The sequence below is a fragment of the Triticum urartu genome, chromosome 2A (assembly GCF_056163025.1).
Source record: "Triticum urartu cultivar PI428250 chromosome 2A, HENAU_Tu73, whole genome shotgun sequence".
Taxonomy (NCBI): domain Eukaryota; kingdom Viridiplantae; phylum Streptophyta; class Magnoliopsida; order Poales; family Poaceae; genus Triticum; species Triticum urartu.
The window spans coordinates 714,038,668-714,065,078 of NC_141874.1; the positions used below are offsets into that span (position 1 = coordinate 714,038,668).

Here is a 26,411-nt window from a genome sequence, read left to right on the forward strand (position 1 = left end):
GTGGGACCGCAGTTGAGGAAACCGACTATCGGCAAACCCCCACCTCACCCGCCGCATGATGGCTGAGTTAGAGAAACGAGGAGGGAGAAGAGATAGTTGTAGCACGGACTCCAAGAAAGATGGTGTCAGATGGAAGTTGTGCTGGTGGCATGTGCCGTACTCCTGGATGTGAATGATTGTTCTGGCCCATGCCACCCTACTATATATTGAGGTTTCGAGGTGCTGGTTACATACGACGAACACATTAACATATGGCCCACCTCACACTATGGCCAAATTTCCTGAAGTCTGTGCTAGGCTAAAAAGTGTTGTTTGTGAGGGTGGATGGCTAGTCTCAAGTTTAAAACTTGTTGTATTACGTATACGTAGACGTAGAGATAGTGCAACAGTTTTGAAAGTTTGAACCCAAACATCAGAGTGCAATTTCTATAGTTGATTGGACTCATCTGAGGACCTAGGATGATGGGATCCACAGCTACAGTAAAAACACCCGCCCGACGAGCAAAGCATGTGAAGCTAGTACAACTAGTAGTAGTACTATTGTTGATTGGACTCATCCGATAAACTGTTGCAATGCACGTACAATTATGTATTCGGGAATGTTTTTTTGCCTCGTCGCAGCACCCACTCTGAGAAGCGACTCGAAAGCCATTCATAAATTTAGTAAGTTTATCACAGGCATATCATTTAGCATTACATACAACAGGTCATCAACCCACAACGACAACGAGGATACATTATAAATACTAAAGTTTTTCTCACACAACAAATAACAAAGCGATGAAATAAACTTCAGGCCAACCAATCCTTGGCGTTGGAAATGCTTTCTTCGAACCAGAAGGGGGTCTCTAGGAAGGGCCAACTATTGTCAATCTCGAGACCAACGTAGGACTGATCATCCACGCTGAAGCGGCCTATATCAGGACGCATATTGTGATGGACAGGTACGGAACCATAGCAATGCCCGAGGTATAGATACAGTTGCTTCTCATAAATGGTAGTAACGTTGTGTCAACAGCAGTTGGATCACCTTTCACCATCATTGGATAGTTTTGTCCAAGGAAGAGCGAGTTTTCTCCAAGACCATCAATACTGAACAGGGAGAAGGTGTTGGTGCTAGCACACTAGTATCCATCCCGAATACCCTGCAACGGATGTTGGAATAGGTCCGGAGAGTGTGACCATGGGAGACAACACCTGCTTCATTAGTAACATCAGCAGTGCCCTGTATACATACAAGAAGAGGTGATCCATCGGAATAAGTTGCCAGGCGCCACTAAGTATATAGGTCCTGCTCATCCTCATGCTCGTGATCATCACCATTGTCATCTCCCCCTTGGTTATAAAATTTTTCTAGTATAGATGAACCTTGGAAACACAAGAAGGTTAATTAGTAAAGAGAAACTAGCTAACCCACATGCATGTGGATGAAACAATTATAATTACGGTGGAAGACAAACGTACCGAAACCATAAGGATTCCGTGCGAAAACAGTGCCAGAATTGGTGGCAGCTAACACAAGACCCTCATATTGAATTGCATCACAATACTCATCCGTGTACAGAAATTGATTTTTGAGCAATATCCATTGAGTCGAACTATTAAGGACGGCAACAAGCTTGTCGAAGATAGCAACAACACAAGCATTGCTATAACCCCAAGAGCAAGTGGGAACTCGACAAATTGCTATCTTTCATAGACGACAGTCACCATGATCATATTCAAACGTACGTACAATACTGGTGTGCTCAACCTCAGGGCAGTCTGACATTTTTGGAAGTGGAACCCGGTGACGAGTGTACACATTCACAAGTTCCCACTCGCAGTTGTACCCAATATAAACAACCCAATCTCCATTTGTGCCTGCCCAAGCCTTACCCTTAAGCGATGGCATATTAACATCACATACCATTATCAAGCGGCATCAACTTGCACAAGGCGAGGCTTCCGTCGTCCCCATGCCAGTGAGCATGGTCACGGTGAAGAAGATAGGGGAGATCAAACCGCTCCTGGACCCTTGGGTTGTTTGTAAGGATGTTATTTGTTGAGTCGAGAATGGTCTTGAACGAACCTGCCATGCTAGCCGAGGTGATGACGTCGCACCGATCAATGAGTTCCTCCACGACGTCATCTTTCGGATCGGGGAAAGAATAACGGGGTCGTTTCCGGCCTGTTCCCTCCATGGAGAAGATGATCGAACAAGGGAAGAAGGAAGGGTGAAGGCAAATGGAGGGAGGAAGAGCATGCCACAGCAGTTCCAAATCGAGAGGGAAAGGCGAAGAGGCGGTGGACGGTTGCCACGGTACAGGAAGAGGCGCCCCGACCTACATAGACACTCGTTCAGAAATTGTACAAAAGGACTCGTCGTCGTCTCACTGACATGACATGTTGGAACGGGACCACATGTCAACGAAAACATGGTGTGTCATTTCTCGTGCAAAATGCGATCTGGCCGTGCTGGCCCGAGGTGCCGCATTATTTCTTGACTTTATTTTTTTAATGGCGTGCCGTTCAGTTTTGAAGCACGACTAACTGGTACTGTATGCAGAGAAAATATAAACTACTTTACCACTACTCCACCTCTATTACTTGTACACTACTAGAGTATTAGTTGGAGTAGATAGTTAACTTGGCTATGATGGTTGTCAACGTGGAAGTTCAGTACTCTATATCTGGATCAGACCTGTTACTTTGCTCTGAATGTTGAACTTTTCGTTTGAACGTATGGAATGGGCTGTTATTTTTTAAATGTGTTGTATTTGGCCACCACGGGTTTAGAGGCTGACTTGTGGGCCTACTAGGTTGACGCGTACACAATCAGGAGATGATTGTACGTGGAGAGGATGACAGCTGGGACCCACCAAGGTCATGGCAGCACGCAAGCAAGTGCCTCCTTATTTCAAGCCAAAAAATGATTCCTCCTAATGGATTTCTGACATCTGGGTCCCATGCCATTGTCAACGTAGTTAATAAACGAGAGAATTGCATAATGAGCGGCTGACACCAGGGACCCAGAAGCTCGCCCAGTTATTTTTTGTTTTCGAGATGGAAGCAGGGTGTCAACTGGGCTGTGCGGGGCACTCTGGCCTGTCTAGCCAGCCTTTTCTTTTATGTTTACCACAAGACCAGCCCAGTAGTTTTTTTTCTTTCTGAAAATGGCTAGCCCAGTTTTTTTGTTCTTTTGCAGAATACCCAACCGAGGCCTACTTGCTTTGTTAGCCCTGCTACGCAGCAAATCTTTCAAGACGAGGAGAGCTTCATTCGGCTTGCCCAGAAAATGAGATATCAGTAATGAGAAATGGGATGTACATTTTTAAAACACATTAAACCAGCAATTAGTTTCAATTTCTTTCGAGATTTTAAATTCCATTGATTTTTATGCATGGACAATTTGTTGAATTTTATATTAATATAAATTTATTTTTAAAATTAGTTTGAATGTGACTCGAAATTTCGGGATTAAAAACAGTTCGGACCGCACGGAAATATGCCAAATTTCATATAATTTTGTAACCATGGCCACAATGTGGGCTGTAATGCTAACAAAAAGAATATGGGCTCCAAAAAACATTAAGAATTAGCAAATGGGCTGTAAATTACTAGAAATAATGGCAGATGGGTTGTATGCTGTTTTCCACAGATTTCAGGCTGACTTGTGTGCCTACTATAGGTTGACGCGTACACTTTCCTAAAAAACGTTGATTGATGTCTACTACACAACCTTCTTCTTGTAGACGTTGTTGGGCCTCCAAGTGCTGATGTTTGTAGGACAGTAGCAAATTTCTCTCAAGTGGATGACCTAAGGTTTATCAATCCGTGGGAGGCGTAGGATGAAGATGGTCTCTCTCAAACAACCCTGCAACCAAATAACAAAGAGTATTGTGTCCTCAACACACCCAATACAATGGTAAATTGTATAGATGCACTAGTTCGGCAAAGAGATGGTGATACAAGTGCAATATGGATGGTAGATATAGGTTTTTGTGATCTGAAAAAATAAAAATAGCAAGGTAACTAATGATAAAAGTGAGCGTAAACGGTATTGCAATGCTAGGAAACAAGGCCTAGGGTTCATACTTTCACTAGTGCAAGTTCTCTCAACAATAATAACATAATTGGATCATATAACTATCCCTCAACATGCAACAAAGAGTCACTCCAAAGTCACTAATAGCGGAGAACAAACGAAGAGATTATTGTAGGGTACGAAACCACCTCAAAGTTATTCTTTCTGATCGATCTATTCAAGAGTTCGTAGTAAAATAACACGAAGCTATTCTTTCCGTTCAATCTATCATAGAGTTCGTACTAGAATAACACGTTAAGACACAAACCAACCAAAACCCTAATGTCACCTAGATACTCCAATGTCACCTCAAGTATCCATGGGTATGATTATACGATATGCATCACATAGTCTCAGATTCATCTATTCAACCAACATAAAGAACTTCAAAGAGTTCCCCAAAGTTTCTACCGGAGAGTCAAGACGAAAACGTGTGCCAACCCCTATGCATAAGTTCACGATGTTACTGAACCCGCAAGTTGATCACCAAAACATACATCAAGTAGATCACGTGAATATCCCATTTTCACCACAGATAAGCACATGCAAGACATACATCAAGTGTTCTCAAATACTTAAAGACTCAATCCGGTAAGATAACTTCAAAGGGAAAACTCAATCCATTACAAGAGAGTAGAGGGGGACAAACATCATAAGATCCAACTATAATAGCAAAGCTCGCGATACATCAAGATCGTGCCAAATCAAGAACACGAGAGAGAGAGAGAAAGAGAGAGAGAGAGAGAGATCAAACACATAGCTACTAGCACATACCCTCAGCCCCGAGGATGAACTAATCCCTCCTCGTCATGGAGAGCGCCGGGATGATGAAGATGGCCACCGGAGAGGGATTCCCCCTCCGGCAGGGTGTCGGAACGAGTCTAGATTGGTTTTCGGTGGCTACAGAGGCTTGCGGCGGCGGAACTCCCGATCTAGGTTATGTTCTGGGGGTTTCTGTATATATAAGAGGTTTTGGCGTCAGGAACAAGTCAGGGGGGTCTCCGAGGCCGCCACGAGGTAGGGGGCACGCCCAAGGGGTAGGGCGCGCCCCCCACCCTTGTGGGTGCCTCAGGACTCTTCTGGCCCATCTCCGATGCTCCGTGGTCTTCTTCTGGTCCAAAAATAATCTCCATCAAATTTCAAGTCAATTGGACTCCGTTTGGTTTTCCTTTTCTGTGATACTCAAAAACAAGGAAAAAACAGAAACTAGTTGTGTGCTCTAGGTTAATAGGTTAGTCCCAAAAATCATATAAAATAGCATATAAATGCATATAAAACATCCTAGATGGATAATATAATAGCATGGAACAATCAAAAATTATAGATACGTTGGAGACGTATCATTGATGCACACGCAACGCCGTGTCAACTTAGTCAACACACGAGAGCGGGAAACAATTGCTGAGTCTTCCCTGGCTCCGTGTCGTTCCCTTCCTAGGCCTCATCGTCGTCCACCGCTCTAGTGCTCTCGGCGCGGCGTGGTCAACGAACGACATCTATCGGAAGAGGACTGTACGTGGAGAGGCTGACAGCTGGGTCCATGGCCGCACGCAGGGAAATGCCTCCTTATTAACCGCAAAATAATGATTCCTCCACCTGACAGCTGGGACCCACACTACAAGAAATATGTCAACTAGTGACCTTCTGTCAGTGACCTTGGAAGAATTGGTCATAGATCTATGACCATTTGAGACCAGTTGGTCAAAAGCTGTTCGGGGGGCTCCAAACCCTAAACCATTGCGACCATTTTGGTCAGAAAGGTCGTAATTTCCTTACACGAAATGGTCATAAAGCAAACAACGCTAGTCCGCTGCCTTATTTCTAGTTGTTAACGACCAATATAGATGGTCATAGCCTTGTAAATTGTGGTGGGTTGCTATGACTAGGCGCCACCTCATCAGTTTTGCCTATGTGTCATGTCCATGTGGCAGTTTTTGCCCTAGGTTGTGAAGCAACCTATATTTCTGTCATTCCCAAAATTCCCAAAAAACATTCATAAATTCGTTGGGTCATATATTCGTCAAATATGTAAAAAACCTTCCTTGCCTAGTTCAAAATTAATTCAAAAATATTCATTTTCCTATTCTGTTCAAAACAACAGTTTGTGAAGGAAGTACCACTTTGGCATGTCCAAATAGTATCCATTTTCTACAGTGCTTTTCTATGCCCAAATAACCATCCTCCACCAAATGCCAGCTCAATCCATTCATTATTTTGAGCCCAGCTTGAACATTCGTATTTATGTCTAATGTAGTACTTTGCAAAGCAAGTACCACCTAGGCTCCTCCTTGTGAAGACGGTCTTCTTAGTAACTGATCATCCTCAGCCAAATCACACGCCCATTAGCCATGTACATTTCCTGTACCGCTAATCAAACACTTGGCTGCTAATTCATGTTTGAGCATCGATCGGTCTCCTCGTGAGAATCTTATGTTGTAATTTTTTTCCTAGCACCTACCTGGGGAGTTCCCAACCCACTAGACATGCCTAGGCCGCCCAGAACACGTGGCAACGCCACGGTCACACGGTGACCACACGGCGGGCATGCGAGTTTACGCGCTCTAGAGTTGGGGCCCTCGGCCACTGCCCAAACTTCGACGTATCGCCACCAAACCATGTATTTCTGATTAAATAGGTACTTATGTAACTAGAAGTGATTTTTGGAAAAAATAAATAGCAAACTATGAGGCAGTTGCAGTTCAAATTTGACCCGCTTCCAAGTGAATCGGCGAAAATTTGTCTTTTTCACGAGAGGTGGATCATAACTTTTACACCCAACCATTTTGTCAATTATGCATTAAATATGTCCTAGTATTTTAGAAACATGATTGGTCCAATTTTGCAACAATTATTTTGGATGTCCTTCATAAAAAAACCTCCTTTTGGGCACTTGAAAAATGGAAAATGGTTTTTTCGTTCAAAGAAAATGAAAACTTCCTTAGGCAACATTGTTTGCCATTCCAATATGCACCCTTGTGCACAATATGAGATCATTTAAGCAAACTATGCCATGAATGTGGCCATAAGATTGATCATTTGGCTTGAAAGCCATTGATCTTCACACGTGATAGCTCGTTTCTGAGAACACTTTTTTTTAAAATAATTGCCGTATTACAAGTTTAATATTTTTTCTGGGAACTTGGCCACATATAATGACACAATGCGAAGGTTTCCCAATTTTTTTTATTTTTTTTGAATTTTTATGCCCGTTTGAAAATGCGGTCAAAACGGCGGGAATGACCGTTCCTAGCTAGTGGTTGAATCTTGAAATTTTTTTGGTGTTTCTCTGATAAAATAGATACTTATGTACCTAGAAATGATTTTTGGAAAAAATAAAGAACAAACTAGAAGGCAGCTACAGTTCAAATTTGACCCGCTTCCAACTGAATCGACGAAAATTTATCTTTTTCACGAGAGGTGGATCAAAACTTTTTACACCCAACCATTTGGTCAATTGTGCATTAAATATGGCCTAGTATTTTAGAAAATTGATTTGGTCCAATTTTGCAACAAATATATTATAGGTCCTTCACAAAAGAACTCATTTTGGACACTCGAAAAATAAAAAATGTTTTTTTGTCAAAAAACTCATTTCTCACTACACCTTTTTGAAGATATTTATCTTTTTTCATGTTTGTTATTTTTTCTGAAAACTCATTCACATTTTGGTGACACAATGAGAAGGTTTTCTATTTTCTTTTTGAATTTCTCAGGTTATAAAATAGCTGACATGATTTTAACACATTATTTTTAGACAACGATGACCAATTTAGATGATCATAGCATCATACTACATTCTGATTGGTCCGTAGACATTTCACGCGGATCATGCATCATACGCCGTCGGATGCTCGCGGATCCAACGGCTGTCCTCAACCCTTCCACACCAACCCCAAAACCCTAGCTGGTCATTTTCCATCCCCCCCAATCTCCTCGCTGTCTCGCCCGAGGGAGAGAGAGAGAGCTGCCTCCTCCCTTCCAGATCGCCGCTGGCACCTCCCTCCGGCGGAGCTGGCCGCCGTCCATGGCCTCCCTCACGCCCTACTCCTCTCACTCCTCCCCTTCCCTCATCCAACCAAACCGCACGTCGATGGCCACATCCCCGCTCGATCTCGTCGGGAACGAGGCCACCTGCAACCACCGGCCTCCATCGATCCAACCATCCATCCATGCCCGCAGCAGCACTCCCGCCGCCCGTGCTCCTTCCCCAGCAGCGAGAGGCTTCGAGAGAGCCGAGGCGCGCCCCGAGCGGGGCGTTCCACCGTCCGTCCCAACCTCCTCCGCCCGCCTCCTTCTGTTTTCTGCGGGTCCTGCAGATGGCGGCGACGGGCGTCGGCGCCGGGTGCCTCGCCCCCAGCGTCCGCCTGTGCGCTGATCCGGCGACGGCAGCCCGGGCGTCCGCCTGTGTCGTCCGCACGCGGCTCCGGCGCGTCGTGCGGGGCCGCTACGTCGCCGAGCTCAGCAGGGAGGGCCCCGCGGCGCGCCCCGCGCAGCAGCAGCAGCAGCTGGCCCCGCCCGTCGTGCCCGGCTTCCTCACGCCGCCCCCGCCCATGCCTGCCCAGTCGCCAGCCCCGACGCAGCCGCCCCTGCCGGACGGCGGCGTGGGGGAACTCGCCCCCGACCTCCTGCTCGAAGGTACCGCGGTTCAGTCGATTTCTTCCTGACGGATGTTCAGTCGATTCAGTTGTTGTATATATATGAGATATATGTTCGTTGTTCATCCGTCGTACGTACAGATTTACCAGCATACGCGGGCAGATCAATAGATTTTTCTAGACGTTTTATTGGATCGTGAGATGATTGATTTAGTACTGCTACTAGAAAGAAGACTGAAAAGGCTGGGCCAAGTGCACTCATGTTGGGAACGTAGTTAAATTGAGCAGTTTGTCCGTTGCTTGGCCTGGTATTATTACCAAAAATGGTGTGAGTCCCTGTACTTATTATTAATGGGAAATCTTAACATCACACTGGGGTTTATTAGTCTCCAATATACCTGGACGCGAGCCAACTCGAGCCGGCTCGGGCCGAGCCTGCCCAAAGCTCGCCGTTCCTCGGGCCGAGTCGAGCCGAGCTCAATGCTCCGGCGAGCCTCAAAATGGAGCTCGGCCCGGGCTTTGCCCTAGCTCGGTGCAGCTTGGCAGGCTCGCCAAGCCTGCGTGCTCAAGTCACTGCCATGTGGGTCTCCACATGGATGGTCACCAATGGGAGGCGAGGAAGACGGTGGCGGCGCTCTGATGAAGCTGGGTCGTTGCCGACCGTTCAGGAGGAAGACAGCGCGACGCTCCTCGTGGACACGTGCGTGCGCCGAGAAGAAGACGGGTGGTGAGGTCGCCGACGGCAAGCGAGGAAGACGGCGGCGGCACTCCTCGTGGACGTATGCGGGCACCGCGAAGAAGGTCCAGAGCACGGCCGCGACGATGAGGGGAGCGAGCAAGTGGTCGACGAGGTGAAGGAGGAAGGGCGGACGAGCGGCGAGCCGACGTCGGCGTCCGGCATGCTGCTGGCGGCGGTGTATCGTGCGGGCGTGGAGATGTGCATAACTGGGCCAAGGCAGCGTGCTGGCTATGGGCTGCGTGAGACAGCGTGCTGGGCTGCTTGCTAACTTGCTAAGGGCTGCGTTGGGCTGCTCTGCCGTGCGAGCTTTGGGCTCGCGAGTCAGCCCGAGTCGAGCCTGGCTCGGCTCGAGGTGAAAACAAGCCCGATTGTGCAACTCGGCTCGGCCTTTTTGTGTTGCGGGCCGAGCCTGACTCGCTCCGAGCCGATGCAAGCCCGGGCCGAGCCCAAAAGCTCGAGCTGAGCGTCCAGATATAGTCTCCAATTGTATATTCTTAGCACTCAACTGATTTTACTGATACTGTAGTGGACATGACATGTGAGCACCCCTCTTCAAGGAATGCAATGCTTCTTTCTGTTTTATATTACAGGAACTAGAAGGAGCTTCCACCTTTGAGTACAGAAGTAGTATCGAAATTGAAGACCCTAGTATTACTGTCTTGTTTTTCAATGGAATGGGAGGCCCATGCAGCAAGTCACATGGGCACCTGGGAGGCTGGGATCATGTGTGCTTTGCAGAGTACTAGACCCAGCTCACCCTCTGTTAGATTACTTGTTGGGCTGCTACTTTGTGTTTGCTGTGCAGTATATTAGACATCCTGAATTTGGCATCTAGCCAAGAACAGAATGCAGGTTGCGCCATTCTTATTATTGCTAAACTGTTGTGACACAATTTTTAAAGAATGCGATCTTCTAAGTATTAATCTGCTAATGCCTGTCCTCACTCTGGTCTTGACAAATATACCATATGAATATTTTCCATTTTGCAACCAGGGATTGCTGAGGATTCCATAGACAACATAATTGTGGCTGCAAGTGAGCGGCTGGTATTTCTGCATGTTTTATTACTAGAATTATAATTGATTACCCAGGGGTCAAGTTATGTTCCCTTCGCGGCTGGTAGCATCACCCCCTTTGAACGTTGTGTGACTGTTAGTTATGCATCTGAGTGTTCGGTCTGTAGGATAATAGGATCATCAACTCCCCTATTTCTTGTTGTTAGTAGTTAATCTCGGGGAAGAATTTTCATGGAAACATGGAGGATGATGCTTTTGCTGTGCAATTGTTTATCACCCCTCGTAATATGTATATTTAGCGGTTACTACTAAAAGTTTTGCATTTGAGTGCTGGGTAGGTAGGATCTTAGGATCATCAACTCTTGTACACTGTTTTAACTGGTTCTGCATCTGTACATACATGTGTACAGCCGTAAATCCAAGTGTACATGCTGTCTTTTGTAGGCTTATTTCAGGTTGTGGTTGTTTGTCCTAAAATATATCAGTCTATTTTTTTTATATCCTCGTCCACTAATCTGGGCACTCGATTTACTCGAAGCCTTGTGAATCAGGTTATGCAAACCTGTTGCATTTAGCACCATCAAAGCTTGTTACTACATCAGTTGCTTGCTCGAAGTGTCTTGTTCTTGGATTCTTTGATTTTATCCTGGTGTGCACAACGCTGGTATTTCTGGATAAGCTGAAACTAGTTTCTCCACCATATGATATCTAGCTGTTGGGTGCTAATTATAGTTACTTTATATGAAGAAACACTTACCTTGCAGCCATCTAATATGCAATTCTAATAATATGTGATGCCTGCTTTTTTTAGTTGTATATGCCATTCGTGCATGAATTCCTTTTCTTATGTACCAACTCCCTAATCAATGTTTTGTGTTTTCAGTTCGCTATCTTAGGAGAACCTGGTGTGCTATATGGGGAAGCAAAGCAGCAGCCCAGAACCCGACATGTGATTCCAGATGAAGGCACCACGACGCACCATGATGCTCCCTTGGAAGGTCAGCTCCTGGACCGCAACTTTCTCTCAATTTGTGCTCTGCTTGATATCAGTTCCTTGTATTGCTGCTGCATTAACGCAAGTTGCAATGTGCAGGGCTTCCGAGTCTGCACCCCGCCGTCCGGACGGAGCAAGGAGGGGGCATCGTCCATACCGCGGAGTTGGTTGAGCCTTGAGTGCGACCTGGAGAAGCAGTGCATCATCTAGGGTCATCTCTTGCTTGTGCGTGGTAAGAACAGAGCGCCACTCTTTGTCGTGCATGTATTGAAATGGCAGAAATGTCGAATACATGTTCGCTCTCAGCTGGGATACTTTTGAGGGAAGATACTTGGTTGTACTTAGTTATGTGATTTATTCATATTCGTGCTGTTTGTTAAGAGATATCGTTATGTCGTTGCTACTCCGTTGTGTATCTCTCTTTTCTTGTGTGCTGCATCATTGTAGATATGCTTGATGGAGTGAATGCTTTCAGTTCTGGTTGTTACAAACCTTTACTATGTACCATGCTTAGTGTTTAATGTACTGATGCATTGGCCATCGGAATTTGGGCGTGTATGCAAACATCACTATCAATTGTTAAATTTATTCTAAAATTTCTCATTAACTTCATTTCATACTGTGATTTTTGGATTTGATACCAATTTATTGTTGGCCTGCATGTGCTCTGTACCTTGCTGTGGTTTTAAGTAGCAAGTACCTTAGTACCTTTTCTGTCATGTGGTGTCCATGGATTGAAATGTTGGCTGTTATGTATTGATTGTAGTATAAAAAATGACTCAAACCTGAAGTACTTAAAATAGATTGTAGTTTCTTTCTTGTTTGTTTTGATACCCATATACCTGCCCTGTATTAGCTCTTTCCTTTTGTGCACGTTAATTCAACGTTTGTGTTGATTTGATGCCAATGTTCAGAAACAAGATTTTGATGGATGGGTTTATGTGTTCTGCTGGTATATATGCACGCTAGTATATATGCACACGGATTGGCCTTCATTATTTTGTATCTACTGTTAGATATATGCTGTTAGATTTGCTTTTATTTTGTACCTAACCATTTTGTTCTATAACGTGCAGATGCTGGTGTTTCATGTTTTGTCGCGAGCATCAAGACGAAGAAGTCGGAAGAAGCATAGTTCAAGCTCATCGGAGCTAGTTCAAGGAGTAATGAAGCCCTTGATGCTGATCCGTATTGGAACAAATTGAAGCACGAACTTGGCTTCTTTTATACACCGATGTGCCAGCTCTGATGTATAAGCTGGTGGGGGATAGATCCAGCATGGTGTGGGTACTGTGGAGAGGGGTATATAAGGAGCCGCAGCCTTCTCTCTGCACACAACTTGTAGGCACGCAGCTTCTCTCTGTTTCCTCTCTGCGGCAGTGTGCTTGTCAAGATCTCCCTCAGTTCTCGAGATCTGGTGAGCGCCTCCCTGATCCATGCATCAATTTTTACTTAGTTTGTTGTCTGGTATCACATCCATCATGTAAGTAGTGTGGTTTCATGTTGTAGTTGGCCTTTCTCAAGTTTCATGGAGATACTGTCTTCAGATCTTAGAGTTCAATTAGTCTCAATTGACTTTGCTGATCTGGTCCCTGGTTTGATTTGGTAACCTGACTCGTATTCATTGATGTCATAAATTTGTTCTACTAGGATTACGTTTTGTTTTACTGATTGCTCCTATAGCCGGTGAATCGCTGATTGTTGTGATATTCTCCTTACATGCAGTAGATCATCCGCATTACCCGTAGTCTGCAATAAAAGGCACATAGTTTATTTTATTTTTGCCACCTCAAGTTAGCTGATGCTATGAAGTTGCCAATATCTGACTGTTTACTGAATTTATTGGGGCAGCTTTGTTAGAACCTGGCTTTGTATGTGTCTGTCGTGTCAACCCTTTTCCACACTAGGATCTGAATCTTCGTTACTTTTGTTGACTCAGAAATGTCTTAACTATGTCTGATCTAACTGATCAAAAAAAAGAGAAACAATGTTTGTTCTAAGTAATAGTTTTCACTTCTTGTTTGACAGTCCCCTAAAGATCCACTTTCTGTGATCCCAGGTTAAGCGGACAAGATGGTGAAGATCTGCTGCATCGGAGCTGGCACATCATAAAAGAAGTCTTCTACTTGGACATATTTTGTACACCTGTAGAGCTTGTTATACTATGATCGCATTTGTATGTGTTGATGTAACAGATTGTTGCTTCTTGTTATTTGAAGTATTACACCTTTTTTCTGTCTATTTTGATTTAAATATTGGTTGTTTAATTATTGGCATATTGAAATATGAGGAACATGGCCATGACAACAAAGACCCACAAACCAGAATCGGACATTTGGGACCCGCTTATCAGAACCTGACAATTGGGACCCATTTGAAAAGGAAGAAAAGGGCCACAACCCAGAAATAAAAAGGCCGAATTTTATAGGGCCTGGCCTGTGTAGCTTACCCAAATTGAAAGAAAAAAACAACAAATGGGTTGAATTAATGGGCTCGGCCCATATAAACACCCAATTGGACCGGGCCGATTCTAATTTTTGATCTTTTCAATTGGTCGCAATTTTGCCACGTCAGATTGCCACGTCGGATCCGACGTGGCCTGGGCAGATAGCCAGTGACCAAAACAAAAGGTCATGGGTTCAACGACCTTCTGTTTTGGTCAAAAACGTCTACGACCTTCTCACATAGAAGGTCGTTAATTTCAATTTACGACCGCTAGCTTTTGACCTTCTGTTTTTGGTCATAAAAATGTCACGAATGAAAAACTATGACCTTTTAGCGACCAATAGTGAGGGTCACAAGTTGACATATTTCTTGTAGTGCCATCGGAAGGGCCTGTGTATTTCACAAAAAAAACGTTCCCCCGATGACAGCTCAAACCTACCAGCTATATCTTCACACACAAGGAAGTGCCTCCTTATTACGCACAAAAAAATGAATACTCCCCCTGCTAGCTGGGACCCACCATAGTGGGAGGCTGACTTGTGGGCCTACGAAGTTGACGCGGACGGAGGGCTTTATCAACTTAGTCAATATGAATGATTCTAGCTCCAATGACTGTATGATGTCCATCCAACGGCCGTAGTGCTTCTTCAACCTCTGGTCTTCTTGCTCCAGCCGCCCAAACTAGCGCCGGTCGTGCCGCCTGCTCCTGCCTCCCGTGGCCGGCTGTGCTGCCGTGGAGGCCTGACCGCCCACCCTACTCCAACATCTGGTCAGACCATCCCTCTACTCACCCACACCCCCTGTTATTCTGCAGCGACGGCAGTCTCACACCGCGGCCGAACCAATCAACCCTCGTACTCCTCTCCGCGTGGGCATCCACTGCCGCGTCTTCCCCGGCTCCGCGTTGTCCCCTTCCTAGGCCTCGCCGTCGTCCACCGCCTTGGTGCTCTCGGCGCGGCATGGTCAATGTGGTCAAGGAACGACTTCCATCGAAAGAGTGCTGTACGTGGAGAGGCTGACAGCTGGGTCCACGGCCGCAGCAAGGAAGTATAACCTTATTACGTGTAAAATAATTATTACTCCACCTAACAGCAGGGACCCAACGGACGGGCCACCTTATTTCACGAAAAAAATATTTCCCCCTGACTGCTAGGACCCACCAGCTATATCTTCGCACGCAAGGAAGTGCGTCCATATTACGGGCAAAAAATATGATTCTCCCCCTGACAGCTGGGACCCACCAACTATATCTTTGCACGCAAGGAAGTGCCTCCTTATCTCCCTGACAGTCGGGACCCACCTGGTCGAAGCGTACGTACGTAGCTACATCTTCGCACGCAAGAAAGTGCGTCCATATTACGGGCAAAAAATATGATTCTCCCCCTGACAGCTGGGACCCACCAACTATATCTTTGCACGCAAGGAAGTGCCTCCTTATCTCCCTAACAGTCGGGACCCACCTGGTCGAAGCGTACGTAGCGTTGTCATTCTGGTCGCGAACGTGTACGTACATACGATCGGTCTGTCTGCAGGCTGCAACGATGAACCCTGGCCGAGTAAGGAAGGGCAGGTGTCGTAGTAGAGACGCGCACGTAGCATGTCATGCAGTCCCATTAATATCGTGTACGCGTACGTACATCCAGGGTGCAAAAAAGTAAATATGGCCACATACGTACATACGAGCGGGGTCTTGAACGCCTACTCACGCATACGTACAGCTAGGGCTCGTGTACATGGAGAGGCAGCGATGGCGTCATGTTCATCGGCAGCCAACCGGCTGGGTCAGAACGGAGAAATTGTGTCATCGTGTTCATCGGGATGCAACGGAATGCGTCGTGTTCATCGGAGCAAATCGGCTTGGACGGAACAACCGAAACGAGGCCTGGCGTACCATAGAACGGAGGAAACGGCCTTGTGTTTGACCGCCTACGATCGAAACGGATCCTGTTCACCGGGAGGGGTCTGGCGTACCGCAAAACGAAGGAAACGGACTTGTGTTCAAGTGTCTACGATCGAAACGGGGTCCTGTTGATCGGGAGGGGTGTGGCGTATAGCAAAACGGAGAAAACGGACTTCTCTTTGACCTCCTACGGTCGAAACGGGGGTCCTGTTCATCGGTAGGGTTGTGGCGTACCGTAAAACGGGACTCCACGGGCTACTGTTCATCCACCATCTACTGCCTTGCTCCAGCCTCGACGGGTTACTGTTCATCCACCGTCGACCTCCTCCAGCCTCCACCTGCGACTGTTCATCCACGGCGTCTCCCTCCTGCCTCCACCAGCTACTGTTCATCCACATGCTCCTGTTCATCCAGCCTACACCGCTCTTCCATCGGCTACTGTTCAACCAGCCCTCTCCACGGGGTCTTGTTCAACCACCCCTCACGGGCTACTGTTCATCCAGCCCCCCACCGGCTACTGTTCAACTAGCCCTCCACCGGCTGCTGTTCATCCAGCCCTCCACGGGGTTCTGTTCATCCACCCCCAATCGGCTCGATCGGGGTCCTGTTCATCCAGGGACAACGGCCTCTACTACCACGGGGCCCTGTTCATCCAAGGACGACGACCTCTACTACCACGGGGTCCTGTTCATCCAACCCCCCAACAACGCTCACTGTCCATCAAGAGGCAGCAGGTTCGATCGGCTTCGGTTAGCAGCAGTAGCGAAGGAATCGCTCGATCGGGTTCAGTTAACAGCCAGGGATCGATCGATCGCTCGGGTCCAGTGACGCGTAGCCTGCAGTGCAATCGCTCGGGTTCAGTAGGCGAACGCCTCGCTCGGGTTCAGTTAGAGCCCAACGCCTCGCACTCACGCGCGTACATGTACGAGAGAAACGCGCATCGCTCGGCCCCGACCACCCATCGTAACCGGCAACTCCCCAATATTTTCCTCGCCCTCACTTCTACCATGGTTTTTTCCGTTATGGACGGCCCAAAGAATGTCATGGAGCTGCATCTCCGGCCCGCCCAGGACGAAAATCCCATTTTTCTGTCATGATTTTTTGTCATAGAAGTAGGAGCCCACCACATCTATGATGATACCGGGTTTTGTCACAATTATCGTCATAGAAGTGTCATAAGCATGACAGGAAAAAAATCGTTCGGCCCAAAATGTCACGGATGTGTCTTTTTTTGTAGTGAAGGGGGGGGGAGGGGGTTCCACCCCTTGTGGCGCCGCCTCTCCCCTCCCTTTAACCTATATATACTTGAGGACTTTGGCCCTTTGGAGACACGAGTTTTGGAGCCTCCTCTACTTCATCTAGTTCTAATTCTAGTTGATCCTATTTGATCTAATTAGTGCTAGACCTAGTTTCTCTAATCCTCATAATAAGAAGCCCGGTGTGGTTCTAATCTCCTTCCTCTAATTCTCCGGTGATGATTAGCTCTTGACGACGAAGCACTGCTGGATCGTGAAGACCGTACGCTTGCAACCAAGTAGAGAGGTCTTGTTTTCGATCTTGTGTTCGACGGATCGTTCATCTACGGTACGAGGGACTCCAAGTACGATATACACCGACTCATCTACTTCCGCTGCACTCCAAAGTCGGTAATGCTCGTTGATCCAAACCTTATATGCATCTTCATATTATTCCTGGGTGATCGTCGGATGATATTTTTTGTTTTCTACTACGTTTCCCAACAAAACTAACCTTACTTAGAGGTAAGATATGGTTAAGTGTTGAGGTTGCAGCAAGCAGTTGTGCAACTAGTTGATCAAGAAGTGATCCTGAACACCTGCCTATGAGTCATTCATAATCCCACGGTGTCCTTTACTTGCTTGCAGTCCCACAAGAAGAGACAATCATGGTTACAAACATGGTTAAGCAAGTTTTAGTTATTAGTCGACGTTGTTCTACGCCTAGCATTATAAATTTCCGGGTCGCCCATAACCTCGGGCACAACTTTTTGAAAGATTTTAACTGTGGGGTGCTTCCAACTGTCCATTATAAGTTCCGCATTCATACTCGTTCCTCCAAGTTCAGGACCATTAGAGCCTAGATTCGTTCTGGGAGTTCGGAGTAACAAGTCCTCTACCTAATGTCCGCCTACTTCACTCCCCTTCGTCCCCAAAGTCCGCCGCATAACCATGCCCCTCAACACCCCTGCAATTGCGCCCCTCGCCGCTGCCCCCGGCTCCCTCAACCAGTTGAACCACATGTGCTCCCTTTCTTCGCTCATGACACACGCTAGCCAGCTGGACGCTGGCACCCATAGCCATGGTGTTCACTGGCTTGTGCGGCGACCACCACCGTTGGATGCAAGAGAGATGGAGAGGGGTGAGATATGCAGCATCGGGGCAAGGTGAGACAATGTGCACCGCTTCGTCCGAGGCTTGCCCGTATCCGCCAGCTTTTCGCTACTCCTTTCAACCCCTTTTTGAGTGAATATTCTTCGAATCAAGCTATCCCCAGTCATCCAAAATCATTAACCAAACACATGGCAACCACTTTAAAAGTGGCTATCCTTAGTCTCAAGGGATAACCCTCAAATCAAGCACATCCGGATCCATTTGGCCCACTTTTGATGTCCTGATTTGATGATTACGGCTGGATGGGCGACCTGTGTTGTGTGCGAACACGTTCATATGAGTTTGTGGATATTCGACGTGTCCTATTGATGCAAGGTGTTGAAGTTATCCTTATATTGGGGGGCTAGATGCGCACAAGTTGGACGCAAATCGCTGTTCGGCAGCAGGGCCGGCAACTGCGAACACTGGATTGGCTGTTTATGTGGTGGGGGTGACATTTTACAAAACTGTCACGATAGTTTGTTTAATTTTAGGGGATTTTTTACTGCCACCATTCGATCCAAATCGGATGGCTCTGGGTACGTTCACTGGAATCTCACCCCAGCGACCGTTCGCCAATAGCTTTTCCGCAAAAGATAGATGAAGGCGAGAAGCGGCCAAACCGAAAGTTTTTTATTATTATTATTTTGAAGAATCGGAACCGGAATAGTTTAGAGGGGAAAACGGACTTATATCTCCGCCAAAGAGGCGTTCTCGGTCCCGGTGTTGTATGCTGGCTATGAGGTGCGGCGCGTCTAGAATTCTCGATCTACTCGGCCGGGCTGAGCCTGAGACTATATAATGAGCACTCGCCCCTTTGAACCGTATCTGCAAAACCCTAGGTTTTACCTTTGCCTCACCTTCCACTAAAAAAAAAACGGCGGCGGCGGCGGTGTGGAGAAGAAAGGACGGACGGTGAGATGGCGACCGCAGGGATTTCCGAGGCAAGCAGTGGCGAGTATTCGTGCTTAAGAGAGGAGCTCTATGAGGCTGCAATCTTCGTGCTTGAGAGTATACGCCGGATCCATGCCGGGGAGAACTCGGCGGATCACGATAATCTGTTGGACTTGAAATCGGATATGCTCCAGTTGTCGGAAAAGATCACCCATCTTGCCGATTCTGAGACTCGGAAGATGGAAGGGTCTGAAGCAAAGGGCATAATCCGGCCATCGAGAGCCGGCGACGAGGGCAAATTGGTGCTGATGCAGAGCAATATTGGCGGCGGTGGCAGCTTCAAATATGGTGTACTCGCGGGGCACTTCGATGACCTGTGGGACGACATGCGCCAGCTAGCCTCAACAGAATCGAAATTTCTAGCGATATGCATGTTTTCCTGTGAGTCCTTCGTACGCTGCTGCTCCACATTGAAGTTCATCTCTGCAGTTATCAACAGGCTTGGTAATTGGGTGCCAGAATTGTCAGTGGCAATGAAATCTATAAAGGAAGATGTCCCCAAAGAGGCGGGGGCTGTGGATGTGGATGAAGATGGGGATGTGGATGAGGATGGGGACGTGGACGAGTATGAGGAGGAGAAGAAGGCCGAGGAGTATTATTTCGCTGCCCATCGTAGATGCTGGGAAAGTATATACAGCAAGGGTCGCAGCTTTGAAGACCCAAGTGAGTAAACATGCATGTGTGCTAGCAATACTTCAGTTAGTTTGCTCTTCTTTTTCTACCTAGTACTAGTAAGGTACAAGTGCATTGCGTAGGAATTATATATAGGCAAAATTGGATGTATTAATGTTGTCTGTGGGAACTTGTTAAGGTTCGTTAAGGTTTTAAGTTTTTAACTGTTTAACATCTCAAAAAATATGGAACAAATACTGGAACATCATTCCAATGATATCCAGCACAAAGATTGGGAAAATAAGACTCTTTGCTTCCTCTTCGGTAAAAAAAGAACATTTCAGCTTGCTGCAACATGTATAGGAACTCAACCATTTGTTTATTTTGTGCAGGGCACATAAAACCGTATTTTTCCATCGCATCGTTAGATCATCTTACGTTATAGCCCTATTGTTATAGTATTTTTTTTCCTTCTACAATGTCGATACCTTAAATGAGTTCCATGGTAACTATTGATAGAAAATTCTCTCTTTATATATGTGTGTGTGTGCATGACGTAGATGTAGATTTAATTCTCGTAGTTCATTTGCATGTGGTATAATAATACACGAAACTCATATGAAACTAGATAACACCCAACATGTTGCTGCGAGAATTTATAGCAATGAAATTATTGAAAATAAAATTAGAATATTTTGAAAATAAGTCTCGCCATATGAATGGTAGAAAACTTAGGTAAATGGAGGGTGCATATGAGAATAATACTGGGTTGCATTCTCGTCATATGAACGGTAGATAACCTAGAGGTAAATGGAGGGTCGATGCATGTTTCCCTTGTGACATTCAAATTCAATTATTTGTTGCTGAAAAATAGAAAATAGAAAATGTTGATGTAGAGTAAAACAATGATGCCTGCTAGCGATACTTAAATTAGTTTTATTTTCTTCTTGTACTTGCTGCATATCTCAAGCAAGCTAATCCGTCCTGTAAGTGTAGCGATTTACTTGTTATGTTACCATATTGATTAATATTTGTTCTTGTTGATTTAACAAACTTGAATGGACTGTAAAATTAATTTGTGAGCTCTTAAGTTAGTTCTCGTTAGATTTCTAATACATACTTGGTTGTGTGCAGCAATATTCAGCTCCATGCACTTCACCCACTACATGCCAGGCCACTCTGGCCAAACTCCAATGGGTGCTAGATTCTTGAGGACCATGCAGATCTACTCCATCAATGTCACAGAAACCGAAGGCTTCGCCCTTGAGTGGCCTCTGGAGGTATACGGCGTGGTCGCTGCCCGAGACATGGTGGACTACCGTCGCAACCTTCTCTTCCTTCGCACTAGGGATGACTGCCAAATCCTTACGAAAGAGGTACGCAATGGTACTTTCCTTTTCTTCTATTTCTTGCTGCCTGCAGCCTTGTTGACAAGCTAATAATACTTGCAGAATCCCTTTTTGCACTTGACTGGCCCGTCTCGTGCAATTATGTCTGGGGACACTGTTACAATTGAAGCTGATCTAAAGCTAAAGGGCACAGTAAGGTCCAAAGATAGAGTACTGATCAGTAAAGCCTTCCCTTCTCATGGTGATAATTATGGTGATCGTCGTGATACACTTCTCCTTAAGGGCCTTTGCACAATAGAGTTACAGTGTCAGCATCTTGAACAATCAGTCCAAGCCACTATCCTCAGTGTCAGTGTAGTACATGGCTCATTGCCTTCTGAAAATGGCATTGTTTGTTATGCACTTCTTGAGGACAAAAGTGAAGCCATTTTGTTGCTTGATTCACAAGCTGGAAAAATGCCCATTGATGAAGAGGGTAATCTAGAGCTGTCAAGGCAAGTTGTTTCTGTAAAATCAATGGGAAGGCTTACCATTTTTATAAAGGCCTTGTCAGCATGTGGAGAAATCAGTGGAAGTGTTGCCTTCATACCCAAATCCAGCAACGTGAGTCAAGAAAGCTGTTCCATTGGTGGATGTGAAGTGGAGATAACTGTTGCTTGGTCCCTTCTTGTTGAAAGCCAGCATGTTATAGAGCTGAAGGGATCTGCAGACCCTTACGAACATGAATTAAATCCATGTACTCCTCGGATGAAACTTGAGGAAGACGCTTTTTGAAGATGGGTTAGCATGTTCACTTTGTGAAAATTAAGTCATGCACTTTGTCCCTTCAGTTAACTTATCTGCTACTTATATTTTTGTAATGTTTCATTGTGAACTTTTGTGCTAGCTACTTGTTCCTGTCTAGCGTAGCGTATTATACAGTACTAGTAAGCTTGCACGTGCAACACACGTCTTGGCTAAAACTCCTTTAGAAGATATATCTACTCCTAATCAAAAACACTTTGTTTGTAGTTATATTTCTTCATGGCAGATGCCTGCACGTGCAACCCTGTTATAAGCTTAGCAAGAAAATTTCTTGGTCCCCTCTTAAACATGTGTGAACAAAATAAGCTACTAATCTCCTTTTAAATCAAACCAATGCTCCCTTGATCAATAATCAGAGCAATCCTGCACAACAACCTCAACAGCAATCTTCTCTTTAGTGGTCGCTCTCCATTTGTGTCGCCACCATTGACGACATCTTCGGCACACTACACCGGCTCTGGCAGCCATGAAGGCGATGGTAGATTTCGTGGGACTGTTGCGCATGGTACCAGGCCAAGCTGCTCACTCCAACCATGAAGGCGACCACCCGCAGCAAACATAGGATGGTCATTATGTGTTGCAAAGCAACATATGTATTGGTTGAAGTTTCACGGCTGTAGTGGCGAAAAATAGTCTTAGTTGTTGCATAGAACAAGAAGGATCTCATGCTTCAATATCGAGAAAAATATATAGTGTACTACCCTCACCGGTATTGAGCAACATATTTTCTCTCACATTCTCTGTTGGTTTAAAAACATCAGATTGTCAAAAATAAGTACACAATAAGCAGGCAAGGAACCATGCCATGATTTCTGATCTTCTGTATATACTTCCAATTTTGGACAAATGGTAGGCAATAATTACGTTCATTTTTGAATGTAAATCATGGCAATACAACGTGGAGTTCAAACTTCAGTCATAACATGTGAAGAATGATTACCAATATATCCACATCAGAGGCCTATATTAAGAAACAACGAAACTGCTGCTAGGATGGTTGAATGAGAAGTCACCATCCAATATGAATAGATAGACAGTAGGTAGATAACAAGTTAACCTTATTTTCCTGCTGAATCTTGGATATGAACCCAGTATTGCGAACCAATGGCTTTGTTTTTTCAGAAATGGATCCTTTTCCCTTAGTTCTTCTATCAAAACAAACAACTTTCCCCAGGGTAACTACCATATGTCCGTTTCACAACAACTTGCACCATCCACCTGGTATGGTTCTTAGTTGATTGGAGCTACTCTTCTGCTCTCACATGATATACAAACCAGACAATGTCATGTGTAATGCTCCAATAATCAGACAATCAAGATGCAGAATTATATATAGACCCCATCTGCTTAGTGAAGACATCTTAACTTGTGTTGACATTCACAAAGTGTCAGTAATGATTTTATAGATGACAAAAGCAAATTTATGCTATGCCAACAGAATTAGCAGTACATATTTTTATTGAAGTACATATGTACATGTACATTCAGTAGTCTACCGGATTTTATTCTTGTCAGAACATGCAGAAGATTTTAATTGAAGGTAAATAGACAAATACTAATCCAAGTAATATCAACATTGGGATGCTCTGGTTTATATATCCATGCTCTGAATTCTTGTGCAATATATTTTCCAAGTAATACCAATCTGATTTCTTGGTGATAACATGATCGAGTTAAAGAAAACAAAATACAGAACAACATTGTGAAAATATATTGCTAATGAAAACATTGTTCCCAGAAAAAGGTCAGCAGCAGTACTTACTTCAGCATAACTAAGAAATCTGACTATGTTGGTTTAATGTGATCACCAATGTCTTGATAATCTGCAATACATGCCACCAAGGAATGGCTCCTGCGACCCCGCGCCCGCCGCTGGCGGCGCCGCCTTGATCTCCTCCATCCGGCCGCCATTTCCACTGCCGAGACCAGATCCGGACTGCCCCCCGCGTCCTCTCTTGGCTGCACTCCTTCTTCCCTCCAGACTCTCGAGGTGCTGCCCATGGCGCTCACGTCTGCATCCTCTTCTCTGACTCCGTCGGCCGCCTCATCTGCTGCCGCCGTCATGGCCGCGGCTGCTCTTGCCTCACGCAAGGCTGCCCCTGCAGCTGGTGGCCGCTTGTCCCGCGCCGGCGCTGGACTCCCGCCGAGGCCGGTTGTGGCTGCAGGTCCGGTGGCGCATCCTCCTGCGCCCGGCGTCGACGCGTTGTCCACCCAGGACACTGCGCGTGCTGCTTCAGATCCCCGTCACCTTGGCCTGATGGATGGTGGGCCTGGGTGTCTCCCGTCCCTGGGCTCTACTGACGCTGCTCCCGCCTGCTCGCGCCGTCAACCCCGACCCCGACTGCAGTTGTGGGTGCGTCGTCCCCAACTACTGCAGGCGCTGCTACGTCGTTCCTGGCCCCTGCGGAAGCCCCGTCGTCACCCCTGACTGCTACTGCTGAAGCAACGTCCACGGCTTCTACGGGCTGCGCTACATTATCCTCTGCTACTATGGAGGCGACGCCGTCCTCAACTCCTGCCGACACAGCGTTGGGTCTGGACACGGAGCGATCAGTCTCGTGGAGCTCCCTTGCCGACAAAGAAGAAGACGAGGATGACGATGAATTGGCTCCGCAGACGCCGCCGCCGGCTACCAAATCCTCGGTTCCGGCTTCTCGGGCGGGCGGGACATGTGGAGGTTGGTAGGAGGTTTTGCCTCGGCGCAGTGTGCAACGCCCGGACTCACTAGTCCCTGCATTGGCTCCCCGTCCTATCCCTGCTTGGCTTCGTGGTAGATGTTGCAGATGCCTCCTTCCTGGTCACCGTGCAACGGTTTGCCGAGATCCTTTTAGGTGTTCTCGGTGCCTTGAGAATGGTCATCGAGCGCGTGAGTGTCGCAATGCTTGGCGTCCCCTCAGCTTCTTGGAAAGCCCTACTGTGTCACCATTGCCACGCCTCCCCATCAGGCACCAACAAGCTCCAGCTCCTCGCAAGGTTCAGAAAGAAGCCTTGCCCCTCTCAAAGACATCTTGTCGTGATCCGTGGGCGTCGATCGTTGCTGCTCCTGCTGGCTTTGTGGCCTTGACGGATATCCCAGTGCGGCCCGCCTTGGAGCGGCAGGCTTAGCTGCTGCGCTCTGAGCTCCTTGGTATGGCTTCCTTCCAGCTTGAGGAGACGGTCCAGCCTATGCGTGATGTCATTGACTCCATGCAAGGTTGGATGCTGCGGATGGAGAGCTTCATGGAGCGTGTCGAGGCTGCACTAGGCGAGCTCTCCATGGTGCCGCCTGTGTTGCAGACTGCTCATGTATTGTGCCCTTTGGTTGTGCCTGATGACAACTTTGAGGTCGAGAAGGGAGCCGAGCTTCATGGTCATTTCTCCCCTCGTGCTAGAGCATGTTTGCCGGTGTCAGCCTCTGAGGGTCTGGACAATGATGTGTTTGTTACTCCGGTGCTGCAGATCATGCCTGAGCTGCGGGAGTTGTGTGGGGGCTCGGTTCTGCCTCTATCTGTCGAACAACTGAAGGTAGACCCTCCCGAGATCTCGATTGTGGCTTTACCGCCATCATCACCCCTAGAGTCTAGCCAGATACTTGATGCCGAGGGGTTTGATGATTTGGATGTTGCAATCTCTCGCTCGCGTAAGTCCATTGGGTGTCAGGCGCCAGCCACCCTACCTCTCGGTGTCTTGGAGCACGGAGTTTTAGATGGTGGTGCCCTTCCCTCGCCTGCGACCATCGAGCAGGTGATGCCTGTGAGTGGCATGACCATTGAGCCAAGTGTGGTTGTACCCACTCCAAGTCCAGACGCTCTCTTCGCGAAAGAACTTTGTGACTTGCTCGCTAGTGTAGATGTTGCTAGACCTGGTTTGGGCAGGTTGATTGCTTGCCTCCTGACTGGGACACCAATAAGAGGGAAACAAAAGAAGGAGGGCAAAGGCAAGAGTAGCGCCATAGGCAAGGCGTCTCTGACTGCTTGATGGATGATCTTTAGTCTCTTGGCCCGTCCTTTTGGATTGGGTTGTCGTTGTGGGTTGGAAGGTGTTTGATGTCTTCTGTCGAGGTGTTCTTGTCGGGGTTCACATGGCGTAGTGACAATGTCATGGTTTGTGGATGTTGTGTAATCAAAGAGTCTGGCAGGAGTTGCCTGTGCGGTTGTGGGTTTCTTGTCACGTGAGTAGTTAATCTGTGCTAAGTTTGTATTGGTTATCACCCGGTTTTCCCTTAATTAACTGGGCAATTCTCTTCTTCTTAATTAATCGATGAGGCAAAGCTTTTGCCTCCGTTTCGAAAAAAATAAAAATAATCTGCAATACAATAAAGAATAGTATCATTTGTTTAGTAATAGCAAGCACAATCCATCGGATTGGAGTTCCAAGTGCATCTACATCTATGTTAGGAGGTACAGTCTGCAGTTTTATGTATCATTTGGACAACCAGTCTGCAGTTTTATGTTAGGAGGTACAGTCTGCAGTTTTATGCTTCGGCCTCGCCCGTCCCGGCCTTGCCTGCTCCGGCCACGGCCCCGCCTCGCCAGCTCCGGCCACGCCACGCCGACAACTGAGGCCGAGCG

The 26,411-nt window shown here is 46.6% G+C and overlaps 2 protein-coding genes across 2 annotated transcripts; both read left to right on the forward strand.

The window, feature by feature from the left end:
* The first annotated feature begins 7,963 nt into the window (after positions 1–7,963).
* On the forward strand, positions 7,964–13,649 carry LOC125540436 (starch synthase 1, chloroplastic/amyloplastic-like). Its single transcript, XM_087545073.1, has 5 exons — positions 7,964–8,701; positions 11,300–11,414; positions 11,510–11,642; positions 12,487–12,827; positions 13,470–13,649. The coding sequence occupies exons 1-2, from the start codon at positions 8,236–8,238 to the stop codon at positions 11,377–11,379; spliced, it is 546 nt and encodes a 181-aa protein (XP_087401199.1). The 5' UTR covers positions 7,964–8,235; the 3' UTR covers positions 11,380–11,414; positions 11,510–11,642; positions 12,487–12,827; positions 13,470–13,649.
* Positions 13,650–19,001: 5,352 nt separating this feature from the next.
* LOC125538497 (uncharacterized) lies at positions 19,002–21,996 on the forward strand. The gene is made up of 3 exons (XM_048701776.2): positions 19,002–19,759; positions 20,843–21,084; positions 21,160–21,996. The coding sequence occupies exons 1-3, from the start codon at positions 19,063–19,065 to the stop codon at positions 21,829–21,831; spliced, it is 1,611 nt and encodes a 536-aa protein (XP_048557733.2). The 5' UTR covers positions 19,002–19,062; the 3' UTR covers positions 21,832–21,996.
* The last annotated feature ends 4,415 nt before the right edge of the window (positions 21,997–26,411 follow it).

Bases quoted from the DNA above. Each gene is read 5' to 3' on its own strand.
- LOC125540436 (XM_087545073.1), top strand. From the start codon at position 8,236: ATGCCCGCAGCAGCACTCCCGCCGCCCGTGCTCCTTCCCCAGCAGCGA. The intron at 8,702-11,299 runs GTACCGCGGTTC...TTGTGTTTTCAG, and splicing joins CCCCGACCTCCTGCTCGAAG to TTCGCTATCTTAGGAGAACC.
- LOC125538497 (XM_048701776.2), top strand. From the start codon at position 19,063: ATGGCGACCGCAGGGATTTCCGAGGCAAGCAGTGGCGAGTATTCGTGC. The intron at 19,760-20,842 runs GTGAGTAAACAT...GGTTGTGTGCAG, and splicing joins TCGCAGCTTTGAAGACCCAA to CAATATTCAGCTCCATGCAC. The intron at 21,085-21,159 runs GTACGCAATGGT...TAATACTTGCAG, and splicing joins GCCAAATCCTTACGAAAGAG to AATCCCTTTTTGCACTTGAC.